The sequence below is a fragment of the Aquarana catesbeiana genome, linkage group LG01, assembly GCF_042186555.1.
Source record: "Aquarana catesbeiana isolate 2022-GZ linkage group LG01, ASM4218655v1, whole genome shotgun sequence".
Classification (NCBI taxonomy): domain Eukaryota; kingdom Metazoa; phylum Chordata; class Amphibia; order Anura; family Ranidae; genus Aquarana; species Aquarana catesbeiana.
This window is the reverse complement of record NC_133324.1, coordinates 79,231,005-79,244,743: the sequence shown is the minus strand read 5'-3', so window position 1 is coordinate 79,244,743 and position 13,739 is coordinate 79,231,005. Positions and strand designations below refer to the sequence as shown.

General features: G+C 44.7%; 1 protein-coding gene across 1 annotated transcript in view; it reads right to left on the bottom strand.

The window, feature by feature from the left end:
- Positions 1-2,742, bottom strand: part of TARS1 (threonyl-tRNA synthetase 1) — a 94,135-nt gene extending 91,393 nt beyond the window's left edge. Inside the window, exon 1 of the mRNA XM_073620822.1 lies at positions 2,403-2,742. Within this exon, the coding sequence (XP_073476923.1) occupies positions 2,403-2,729 (327 nt within the window). The 5' untranslated portion in view covers positions 2,730-2,742. The remainder of the gene's footprint in view (positions 1-2,402) is intronic.
- Between the last annotated feature and the right edge of the window lie 10,997 nt (positions 2,743-13,739).

The window sequence follows — 13,739 nt, the reverse complement described above, 5'->3', positions numbered from 1 at the left end:
TTAACAAGTGTCAAAAAGAGGCTCGGTCCTTAAGTGGTTAAAGTAACGCAGTGTCGTATCGCAAAAAAATGGTCTGGTCACTATGGGGGGTAAATCTTCCGGAGGGCAAGTGGTTAAGGGTGTGACTGAGGTTGAGGAGGGCAGGATATTTCCTACAAAGCTGGGCTCGAGAAGAACAGCAGAACACATTATTATACTGAAAGAGTAGTAGGTGCATAGAACAGACTTCCAACACAGGTAGCGATCCACAATTGAATGAACAGAATAAAGCTGAACACAGGTATGGATTTTATTGCATAGCTACATTGGCCCAGTTTGGATGTGTGTACCATACCTGTGGGATCCCCGTTGAAGTGGAGAATCGCCATAGTAGTCACCGCTACTACAGGGATCACCGTTATCTTCTGGGTCCCGTTGTCCTGGGGCATAGTAAACACAGGGGGGTCTCTCACTCAGCACTGTCGCCATTTACAGAACACCTTGCATTTTTCTCAATTAATACCAGGCCTTTTCTGATTGGATGAGGTGAAGCAGGGGTCTCAAACTGGCGGCCCTCCAGCTGTTATGGAACTACAAGTCCCATCATGCCTCTGCTTATGAGAGTCATGCTTGTAACTGTCAGCCTTGCAATGCCTCATGGGACTTGTAGTTTTGCAACAACTGGAGGGCCGCCAGTTTGAGACCCCTGCAATGTCATTGCCCCTCTCTCTACTTCATCCAATCAGAGAATGCTTTGTATTTATTGAGACAAATAAAATGTTTCTGTGACTCCCACGGTCTTCCAGGTCCCATTGTCCTGCTGCATAGTAAACACAGGAAATCCCTCGCTCGATGTACAGGTGACAATCGCTGTAGTAGCGGCAACTACTCTGGCGATTCTCTACTCCCACAGGTATAGTATATGCATATTTTCATTGGTCCAACCTTGAATTCATGTAGCTGAGACTTAAAATCCATACCTGGAGTTCAGCTTTGGGCTGCATTCACATCTCAGTGTTTTAAATCGACGATTTGCCGCGATTCTTCCGGCGGTTTCAAAGCGCTGAGGTGTGAATGACAAAAATCGCAGGAGGCACATTTGAGATGCCGTTCATTTGAATGTGGCGCCTAAAATTGCGGTGTGGTTCTGCCGCGATTGTCGCGTGATAAATCGCGCTCCAAATTGCGGCAACCCGCATCTCGTGAAGCATGCCGCCCCAAAAGCAGCTGAATTTTGTTTGGGGGGGGGGGGGGGGGGCGCGACAAGCTTCACGCGATGCGGGTTGCAGTGCGACAATCACGGCAGAACCGCATCGCAGTTTTAGATGCATTTATTGATATTTTTTTAATAGTAATAGCGGTGATCAGCGAATTTCACTTTTTGGGAAACAGTGACACCAATACAGTGATCAGTGCTAAAAAAAAAAAATGCACTGTCACTTTACTAATGACACTGGCAGGGAAGGGGTTAACATCGGGGGAGATCGAAGGGGGTAATTGTGTTCCTAGGGAGTGCTTTGTAACTGTGTGGGGGAGGGGGGGTGCTTTAACTGGGGGGTAGACAGAGATCCGTGTTCCTGCTTGGAAGAAACACAAGATCTCCATCTTCCCCTCTGACAGAACATCGATCTGCCTTGTTTACATAGACAGTTCTGTCTGCCTCGGGAACGATCGGCAGGTCCCGGCAGACAGAAGTGGGTCGCCCGGCGGCGCATGCGTACTCCCGACCTGAAAGAAAAAATGACGCACAGGTACGTGATTTTGCGCTGAAGGGCCGCCCTGCCGCAGTATATTTACGCGGGGCGGTCCGGAAGCGGTTATTGTGAAGATCACAGGGACATGACCCTCTGACAATAAAATAAGTTTACATTTTACAGAAGTGGTGGGTGCTTAGAACAGACTCAAAGCGGAGGTAATGATCAACAATTCTGTGATCAGTAAGGGCTCCTTTATATGTGTGCTAGCCCTTGCCTCCCCCCTCTGAAAAGTGATCCACAGTAAATCACTTTTCAGGGGCATTTTGATATATTGCCTCCTCAACATCTGTTTTAACCTTAAAAATGCCGCCACCGCCGTGTGAGCTGCACATATTCGTGGCACAGCCCCATTCACTTGAATGGGCTTCGTTCAGCAGCTCACATTTTCTGGCATGGGCAGCTGCATGCCTCTGTTTGGATAGTGGTGGTGGTGGTGGTGGTGGTGGTGGTGGTGGTGGTGGGGGGGTAATACTGTGGCTCAAACCCCTGCTTTTACCACCCCCCAGCCACTCATGTACATGGGATCAGCACAGATCTCTAATCAGACAACACTGATGTGACTTGTACTGGAGAAGTAGCAGGAAGTGAGTATTGGGGACACACACCACCCACTGTGCTATGAATGGGGGGGGGATCTGAGCCATGTGACTCCCCCCCATCACCCACCTTGCTGACACTCATCTTCTCCATCTGTGCCACCACGTTCTCTGACATCCCGATCACTCCGACCTCCTCCGCAACCCGGCAAATGCAGCAGCTGATGCAACCGGCAACACGACAGTGACAACCTAACCCAGAGACACGCCCAGGGCGAGCATAGGGGCCAATCGCGGAAAGCGGCGCGCTGCCTCCCCGCCCACAAACTGAGAGGCTTGTCCCCAGCGAGCCAATCACAGCGGAGTGTAAGATAGGTTGGTCTGCACTGGGCGATTCACCGGGTACTGCACGCCTTCTCAGGTGTCGTGTGCCAGCGACGTGGACGCGCGACGTCATCCCAGTGTGGGACACGTGATCCAGCGTACGTCGCGGTGAGGAGGCGTGTCTGAGGAATGGCTGGTTGTTGGGTGTTTCCGGTCTGCGCCAGGGTAGCTCACTTCCGGTTCCCTCATTGTCACTTTCCGGGTGCAGGTTGTTTTATATTTGTAGGTCCTCCTGGTTTCCTAGCAGCTTCAACGTCTCAGGGAGAGGTGACGACATAATAGCACTGCAATAGTAATACACACAGTATATGTGGGCTGCTTCAACCGCTTGAAGACCAGGCCTTTTCTGGTTTATACGTTTAAATCCGTTTTTGTTGATAGAAAATTACTTATAACCCCCAAATATATATATATATATATATATATATATATATGAGTAGAGACCCTAGGGTATAAAATGGTGACTTAAACATTTTCTTTATAATGTCCCATGGTACTTTTAACACCTTCCCGCCCGGTCTATAACAGTTTAATGATATACATAAAAAAATGATACCTGTGGAACAAACCACGATAAGATATAGAAAGATGCTCAATATAATGACCTCCTATGTGTAAAAAACATTATATATATATATCTATGCTCTATATCTGAAAGATCAGACAGTACTCAGGTAGTTTGTTTACAAATCATGAGATAACTGACATTCAATTATGAAAACCATCATATGAAGCAAAATAATGAACGAATATAAAGTCATGTGACCTAACCAATTGTCCCTTGGATCCTGTTCCCTCACAACTACTACGGTCACCCTCTTCTTCAATCCTATGCTCCCTCACTCACATCTTCAATCTCTCCCTCTCTAGTGGCATCTTCCCCTCCCCTCTAAAACATGCGCAGATCACTCCCATATTTTAAAAAGCCCTCACTGGACCCCACCAACCTGAACAACTTAAGACCCATCTCATTACTCCCATTCACCTCTAAACTTCTAGAATGTTTAGTCTACAACCGTCTTAGCTCCTACCTCATTGAAAATATCCTTCTTGACCCCTTACAGTCTGGCTTTTGCTTGCAGCACTCCACGGAAACTGCCTTACTAAAACTCACTAACGATTTACTAACTGCTAAAACCAACAGCCAGTACTCCATACTCCTACTACTTGACCTCTCTGTGGCCTTTGATACTGTTGACCACCCGCTCCTTCTCAATAAACTACATTCCCTTGGTCTCCGAGATTCTGCTCTATCCTGGTTCTCTGCCTATTTATCACAGCGCTCCTTCAGTGTCACCTACAACTCTGTCTCCTCCTCTCCATTGCCCCTTTCTGTGGGGGTCCCCCAAGGCTCTGTTCTTGTACCCCTTCTCTTCTCTATCTACACCTCCTCCCTTGGTCACTTGATAACCGCCCACGGCTTCCAATACCACTTATACGCTGATGACACCCAAATCTATCTGTCTACTCCTCACCTCACTCCTTCAGTCTCCTCTCACATTACTAACTTATAAGGATGAGCTCCAGTGTGTTCGCAAGCTGTACGTGCCGAGCCCGCCAGGAAGTCGGCGCTGCGCTAATCACAGGCAGTGAGACATTTCCTGATCTTTGCAGCCGCACATCGGGAAATGTCTCACTGCTTGTGATTAGCGCAGCGCCGACTTCCTGGCGGGCTCGGCACGTGCAGCTTGCGAACACGCCGGAACTCATCCTTCCTAACTTATTAACTGACATATCAGCATGGACGTCGCACCACTTCCTTAAACTAAATCTCTCTAAAACTGATCTATTAATATCCCCCGCTCCACGCTAGAGCTGCACAATTAATCGTTGAAAGATCGCGATCTCGATTCACCCCCTCTGACGATCTGTATTGCAGTTTTTCCAGATTCTTTCATGTAACAAGTATAGAGAGTTCTCTGCTCACTCTGGCAGTCTGCCAAGTTTTTAACAACATTGTAACTCTTCCTTCTTAGATCAGAGGAATAAAACTTCTGTGTGAATATGCAGGAAGTTTAACCACTTAAAATCTAAACCTTTTTGGGGCGCATGCGCGGCGGGCAATGATGGCGGACGCTTGAGAGTCTAGCTCCGGACCCGCTCCTTCCATTCCCGGACCCTGCTCAGCAACGCTAGCTCCATCAGACCCAGGATCCACTGTAAAAGCTCCCGGAACACCCCGGGCACCTCATGGGGAAAATAGGATCCCAGCGGCACGGATACCAGGGGTTTGTTCCGCCTCCGACCTCCCGGCCGGCTCAAAGCATGGAGCGGTTCCTGTATAGGCCGCAATCCCCGGCCTCAATTAGCCAGATGGCTGCAACGCTCGCCGCGGAACGAACGACAGATGCAGCAAACATTACACCGGACCTCTCTGCTCATGGTCCCCTAACTCAAGAGACATCCCTCTCTGCACAACAACAAAGAGGGGAGACCTCACACAGCAACTACAGAGAAACAGCAGAACACGCTGCGGACCACCTTGCTGATCATCCTGCATTGTTCACAGGTATTTCTAGTTCTGTTCCCCCATCCCAAGAGAAAAACCCAGACAGCTCAGCTACAGTTACAGTTGCGGTGCTGGACTTAAAGCTACAGACCCTGCTACAAGACCTGACCCGCAACTTTACAGTAGCAGTAGGGAAACTGGCTCAGGAGCTCCGAGGGGAAATCGATCAATTGGGCGATCGAACGGACACTTTAGAATCCAAGTTTGACGAACTGGTGAAATACGTACACGTGCTTGAAGAAGATAATGCGACACATAAACAAAATGTTTTCCAGGTCCAATTACAGCAGGAAGACCTGGAGAACAGAGAGAGACGTCAAAATGTGAGAATTCGTGGAATTCCGGAAACAGTCCCTGACAAAGAAATACGTCCCTATCTTCTAGGACTATTTGTCACTATAGCTCCACATATTCCAGATATCGACTGGAGGCTAGATAGGGCCCACAGGTCCCTAGCTCCGAAACCACCCCCCGGTACCAACCCGAGAGACGTACAGTGGCTTGCGAAAGTATTCGGCCCCCTTGAACTTTTCAACCTTTTGCCACATTTCAGGCTTCAAACATAAAGATATAAAATTTTAATTTTTTGTGAGGGATCACCAACAAGTGGGACACAATTGTGAAGTGGAACGAAATCTATTGGATATTTTAAACTTTTTTAGCAATTAAAAAACTGAAAAGTGGTGCGTGCAAAATTATTCGGCCCCTTTACTTTCAGTGCAGCAAACTCACTCCAGAAGTTCAGCGAGGATCTCTGAATGATCCAATGTTGTCCTAAATGACTGATGGTGATAAATAGAATCCACCTCTGTGTAATCAAGTCTCTGTATAAATGCACATGCTCTGTGATAGTCTCAGGGTTCTGTTGAAAGCGCAGGGAGCATCATGAAGACCAAGGAACACACCAGGCAGGTCCGTAATACCGTTGTGGAGAAGTTTAAAGCCAGATTTGGATACAAAAAGATTTCCCAAGCTTTAAACATCCCAAGGAGCACTGTGCAAGCGATCATTTTGAAATGGAAGGAGTATCAGACCACTGCAAATCTACCAAGACCTGGCTGTCCCTCTAAACTTTCAGCTCAGACAAGGAGAAGACTGATCAGAGATGCAGCCAAGAGGCCCATGATCACTCTGGATGAACTGCAGAGAACTACAGCTGAGGTGGGAGAGTCTGTCCATAGGACAACAATCAGTCGTACACTGCACAAATCTGGCCTTTATGGAAGAGTGGCAAGAAGAAAGCCATTTCTCAAAGATATCCATAAAAATTCTTGTCTAAAGTTTGCCACAAGCCACCTGGGAGACACACCAAACATGTGGAAGAAGGTGCTCTGGTCCGATGAAACCAAAATCAAACTTTTTGGCCACAATGCAAAACGATATGTTTGACGTAAAAGCAACACAGCTCATCACACTCAACACACCATCCCCACTGTCAAACATGGTGGTGGCAGCATCATGGTTTGGGCCTGCTTTTCTTCAACAGGGACAGGGAAGATGGTTAAAATTGAGGGGAAGATGGATGCAGCCAAATACAGGACCATTCTGGATGAAAACCTGTTGGAGTCTGCAAAAGACCTGAAACTGGGACGGAGATTTATCTTCCAACAAGACAATGATCCCAAACATACAGCAAAATCTACAAAGGAATGGTTCACAAATAAACGTATCCAGGTGTTAGAATGGCCAAGTCAAAGTCCAGACCTGAATCCAATCGAGAATCTGTGGAAAGAGCTGAAAACTGCTGTTCACAAACACTCTCCATTCAACCTCACTGAGCTCGAACTGTTTTGCAAGGAAGAATGGGCAAGAATTTCAGTCTCTTGATGTGCAAAACTGATAGAGACATAGCCCAAGCGACTTGCAGCTGTAATCGCAGCAAAAGGTGGCTCTACAAAGTATTAACGCAAGGGGGCCGAATAATTTTGCACGCCCCACTTTTCATTTTTTTATTAGTTAAAAAAGTTTAAAAAATCCAAAAGATTTCGTTCCACTTCACAATTGTGTCCCACTTGTTGGTGATTCTTCACAAAAAATAAAAGATTTATATCTTTATGTTTGAAGCCTGAAATGTGGCAAAAGGTTGAAAAGTTCAAGGGGGCCGAATACTTTCGCAAGCCACTGTAATAGCTCGCTTCCACTATTATGAAAGCAAGGAGGCCCTCACAATGGCCACACGAAATAAAAATCGCATTGAATATAAAGGTGCTAAACTTCAAATTTTTAGCGACTTATCACCCATCACTCTCGCCAAAAGACGTGAATTACGGCCAGTAACCATGCATCTCCAACATCACCAAGTTGCCTACAGGTGGGGTTTCCCTTTTCGCCTCTCGGCCTCGAGAGATGGTACCCAATACTCGATGCGAGCCCTACACGAATGTGAGGCCTTTGTCCGCAATTTGGGACTGCCGCCTATACCTGAAGAAGAACTCCCTCCACCACCTTTAAATATGATTCCCGCCCCTCTTCAACCACTTACAGAGATCTGGACCCCAGTTCGTCGGAGACGTCAAAGAAACCTTTCCACCCCTCAACGTCCTGCTTCGGCTAGAATGCCTACCTGAACTCTTCCCACTCAATGAGGAGAAGCTCCTCAATATTTTCCCTTTTTTGTTCCTACCATTTTCCTCGGTACTCCGAGGGTTTGTTGATGACAGCACCATGGTGTCCGCAGAGAGAGACCTCCCCAATCCTGCTCTTGATGACCTAGTTTAACGGCAACTGATCCAGTCTGTGGACTTCAACTCCCCGGTCGAGATGGTCCTCACCCACTCCCCTTTTTTTTCCCCCAGAATCCAAAGTTTAAAGTTTCCATACCTAATTTTCTTTTCCTTTTAGAGGGAGCAGGTACCGCTCCGTCCGTGTTGCTGACCGGAATGCCCCTCTACAGGTCTATGGCTGATAGCCAAGGCCCCCTGAAGATTTTTTCATCTTCAGGCTTACAAAATGTTTTTTCTTTATTACCTTTTGGATTACTTTTTGTAGTTCATATTTTTTCTTTTTCTTTTTTTCTTTTCAAACCTAGGCCCTTTTTTGGCCTGAATATATGTCTAACATTCTCTGTTTATTTTGTTAATATATATTTGCTCACTGTCTATATGACAATTGAGAAAAGTACAAAGGTATTACCGATTAATCTACTTTGGTTAGACATGCTGTTGTTTACTATTAAGATTTCATTTGCTGTAAAATTTATGTCCTCCTCATGGCTCTGAAGGTCTTCTCGTGTAACGTGAAGGGGTTGAACTCTATCCACAAGCGCTGGCTAGCCTTGAAGGAATTCAGAGCCTCTGGAGCCGATGTGGTCATGGTTCAGGAGACACACTTTCGCCCGGGAGGCTCCTTTAAGTTCGCTTCTAAATCGTTTCCTAACACATTTGTAGCCTCTGACCCATCTGGGAAGGCAGGTGTAGCAATTTTGTTCAAAAACTCATGTCCTATAAGAGTAATTGACTCAAAATTGGACCCCCAAGGGTATGTCATCCTGAACTGTGTCCATTTAAAGATGAAACTCACGATAGTTAACATCTATGCACCCAATTCTGGACAGATAGGATTCCTCACTAAGGTCCTTGAAGAAGTACAAAATTCCTCTCATCCATTCACAATTGTGGGAGGAGATTTCAACATGTGTATATCCGCCAACAAAGATAGATTTAGCCTCCTCCAAGACACCCCCCCAACTCAATCCTATAGGCTATCTACTTCCTTTCGCAAACTAATTCGTACCCATAACCTGTTTGACTCTTGGAGAGTGAAACATCCTACTGGTAAACAATTCACTTTTTATTCCCCCCCACACAAAGGATACTCTCGTCTCGATTACTTCCTACTCTCCGCACCCCTGCTACCCCAACTAGTTGCCTCTGAGATTGGCCCAATTACATGGTCCGACCATGCACCCATAACATTAGATATATCCCTACATTCAGCATTTCCTAAGGTCTGTCACTGGAGACTTAATGAGTCTCTTCTGAAAAATGAGGTCATTAAACAGCAACTCCAAACAAAATTGATTGAATACTTCCAGCTTAATGACGGCTCTGTCTCGGACACTTCCATACTGTGGGAGGCCCACAAGGCCTTCTTTAGGGGTGAGTGCATATCTGCTGGGTCGCATAGGAAGCGAGACTCGCTTCAACAAAAATCTGAACTTTTGACTCAATTACGCTCAGCCGAGGTGCACTTACTTCAAGCCCCCACAATAACCCGTCTACGGGAGGTGATATCTATCCGTAATAAAATTAAGTCCTTGGAAATGAATAAAATCTCCAAATCCATTCTATGGTCAAGGCAGAAATTCTATGAATATGCTGACAAGCCCCACAGAATGTTAGTGAACAGGCTGAAACCACGTCCAAGCCTCTCCATCCCTGACCATTTAACACAAATGGATGGAACCCCCACATACTGTCCCCAATCCATGTCTAAGGTCTTTGGAGAATTTTATAACAAATTATATAATTGCTTGAGCTCTGATCCACATACCCAATTCACCCAAAAGAAATTCGATTCATTTATGTCGTCTTTGAAGCTTCCACAAATATCCCCTGACCAGCGCTCCTCACTAAATGCTCCCATTACCACTGAAGAATTGACTGAAGTGACTAAACAACTTCCTTTACATAAATCCCCAGGTCCAGATGGACTCCCCTACTCTTATTACAAAACCTTCCTTCCTATACTATCCCCACATATGTTAAATCTATATGCCTCCCTATTAAAAGGTACAATACCCCATTCCCAATTTCTTCATGCCCATATCATAGTCATACCAAAACCAGATAAAGACCCATCTATCCCTGACAACTACCGGCCAATCGCCCTATTAAACTCTGACTACAAGATTTTCACCAAAATTCTGGCTAATAGACTCTCAAAAATTTTACCATCTCTGATAAATAGAGATCAGGTTGGATTCGTCCCCCTGAGACATGCAGGGGACAACACTAGACGCACCATAGATCTTGTCGACTTGCTTACTAGAACTAAAACTCCGGCAGTAATATTAAGCTTAGATGCACAGAAAGCATTTGACCGCCTTAGCTGGCCTTTCATGTTTGCGATCCTGTCCAAATATGGTTTCTCGGGTCCCTTTGTACAGGCTCTTAAATCCTTATACTCTCACCCAACCTCCCAAGTACAACTTTCATCCTATTTATCTTCCCCATTCCCCCTTAGCAACGGTACTAGACAGGGATGCCCTTTGTCACCTCTACTTTTTATACTCAGCTTAGAACCTTTAGCTGCAACAATTCGTGAATGTCCCTCCATTGTAGGAGTACGCCTGCGTCAGTTAGAATACAAATTATCCCTTTTTGCAGACGATATTCTTTTAACACTTACTCAACCACATACGTCCCTACCTACGCTACATAAAATTCTAAACTCTTTTAGCGAAATCTCAGGGTTTAAAATTAACACTAGCAAAACGGAAGCTCTTCCCATAAACATCACACCAACTAACTTGGTCACCCTTAAACAGAACTATAACTATCACTGGAGCTCCACATCCTTGAAATACTTAGGTATCCGAATAACAGCATCATATTCCTCTCTATATCAGGCGAACTTCCCCCCCCCTATTCCAAGAAATTAACCGCTTGCTAACCCATTGGACCGCTCTGCCCATCTCTCTCCTTGGACGTATAAATATTCTAAAAATGTCTATCCTTCCTAAACTACTGTACCTATTTGAGACACTTCCAGTAGCAATACCAATGTCTCAGTTGAAAAATCTTCAAAGAAGAAGCCTACGTTTTATATGGAACAACGCTTCACATAGAGTGGCGGGCTCAGTGGTCATGGCACGTAAGCTTAGGGGAGGCCTAGGGGCCCCAGACTTCATCAAATACTACTATGCCTCTCATCTAAGGGTCCTCACTTCGTGGACCAATAGAACAGCCCCAAGCAGATGGGCGGATATTGAAATGAGCATAACTTCCCCAGTACACCCATGCTACATGTTGTGGCCGTCCACTGACAAATATATGCCCCAGCTGAGAACCCTTTGCCTGGCCCCAATGCTCTTTACATTGGCAATATGGAAGAAATGCTCCACTAAATATTCACTTTCATCCCCATGCTCACCTCTCACCAACATACTTTTTAATCCAGACATCCCAGATAGTTTGTCCTATGACCGTATGGCGCATTGGACTAAGGCTGGGATTTTTCAGTTATGGCAGCTAGTCAACCCAACCACGAGACACCTATTGTCTTTTGAGGACCTTCAAAAACACCACCAATTACCCAAAACAATATTCTATTCATATCTACAAATCAGACACTTCTTTTCTACCAAAGCTCCTTCACTATCTTTAGATAAACCTACGCAATTTGAAATGCTATGTGCTACAGGCCCTCATGAACCCCAACTGATATCCACCATTTATAGAATACTCCATGAGGCCAATCCCCTTAAAGTAGATACACATCACTATATGAGGAAATGGGCACAGATTCTCCAACATGACATATCTTTACTAGATTGGGATAAGATTTGGGTCTCCACCTCCAAAAGTTCCCGATGCATTTCCCACAAAGAAACCGGCTACAAGATACTTATGTTTTGGCATAAAACCCCAGAAAGATTACATGCGATCGATTCGTCCATATCCCAATTATGTTGGAGATGTAACATGGCGGTCGGCTCACACTTTCACATCTTCTGGGAATGTTCCTTAGTTTCACAATTCTGGGAACAGATCCAAACCCTATTAGAGAATCTGTTGGGAGTCCTCGTTCCCCTAGACCCCATGTACTATATACTAGGCCTTCCCTATCAAGGCCTTCACAAATTAAAGCAGAAACTGATGTCCTACGTGTTATTAGCAGCTAAGAAAGTTATTCCCAAACTTTGGCTATCCAATTCCCCTCCCACCCTTTCACGCACTCTATCTATCTTAATGGATATACGCAGAATGGAACCCTTAACTGCCATTGTTGATGATTCCACACAGAAATTTTCTCTTATATGGCAACCATGGGATGACTATGAAAATAACATTAAGACAAATGAAACTAGTGGAAACGACGGATATGCACAGTAATTCACACTTTCTACCTCTTCGGATTAATATTTATTTTACTCTTCTGATGGTGTGGAATTTTCCTAACAAGTTATCCACTTTCTGTAGGACATGTAGGGTATTCACAGCAAATTGCTTAATAAATAACCAAAGGTTTTTCTTGTTTGGTATTACCATTTTTAAAGCAGTAATGTAAGTTACTTTAAAGTCTTTGATAAGGATGTGCACCCTCGATTGACAGTGTTGAAACCTTCTGTTTTCCTCTCATCCCGAATGTGACATCATTGTTATTATAATTGTTATGAATAAATGTTAAATAAACAATTTAAAAAAAAAAAAAAAACCTTTTTCTGACACTTGTTTCTAATGCCCTGTACACACGGTCGGACTTTGTTCGGACATTCCGACAACAAAATCCATGGATTTTTTTCCGATGGATGTTGGCTCAAACTTGTCTTGCATACACACGGTCACACAAAGTTGTCGGAAAATCCGATCGTTTTAAACGCGGTGACGTAAAACATGTACGTCGGGACTATAAACGGGGCAGTGGCCAATAGCTTTCATCTCTTTATTTATTCTGAGCATGCGTGGCACTTTGTCCGTCGGATTTGTGTACACACGATCGGAATTTCCGACAACGGATTTTGTTGTCGGAAAATTTTATCTCCTGCTCTCCAACTTTGTGTGTCAGAAAATCCGATGGAAAATGTCCGATGGAGCCCACACACGGTCGGAATATCCGACAACACGCTCCGATCGGACATTTTCCATCAGAAAATCCGACCGTGTGTACGGGGCATTACAGTTAAAATCATTTTTTTTTGCTAGAAAATTACTTGGAACCCCCAAACATTATATATATATATATATATATATATATATATATATATATATATATTTTTTAGCAGAGGCCCTAGGGAATAAAATGGCGATTGTTGCAATTTTTTATGTCACACTGTATTTGCACAGTGGTCTTTCAAACGCATTTTTTTGGGAGAAATACACTTCAATGAATAAAAAAAAAAAAAAAAAAACACGAAACAGTAAAGTTATCCCAATTATTTTGTTTAATGTGAAAGATGATGTTACGCTGTGAGAATCGTGATCTATCTTCTCAGCAAACAAATCGCGATTCTCATTTTAGCCAGAATCGTGGAGCTCTACCCCCCGCCCGTGCCACCCTCCATGACTTTTCCATTAAAATCAACAATGCAACCATCAGTCCCTCCCCTCACGTCAGGGTACTAGGTGTAATCCTAGACTCTGACTTGTCATTTCAGCCTCAAATCCAATCGTTGTCAAAAGCTTGTCGAATTCACCTCCGTAACATCTCTAAAATTCGCCCCTTTTTAACAAATGAAACCACCAAGCTCCTCATTCACTCCCTTGTTATCTCTCGCCTTGACTATTGCAACTCCCTTCTCATTGGCCTGCCTCTCCATAGGCTATCCCCTCTTCAGTCTATTATGAATGCTGCTGCCAGACTTATCCACCTTACCAACCACTCAGTGTCTGCCAACCCTCTTCTCCAATCCCT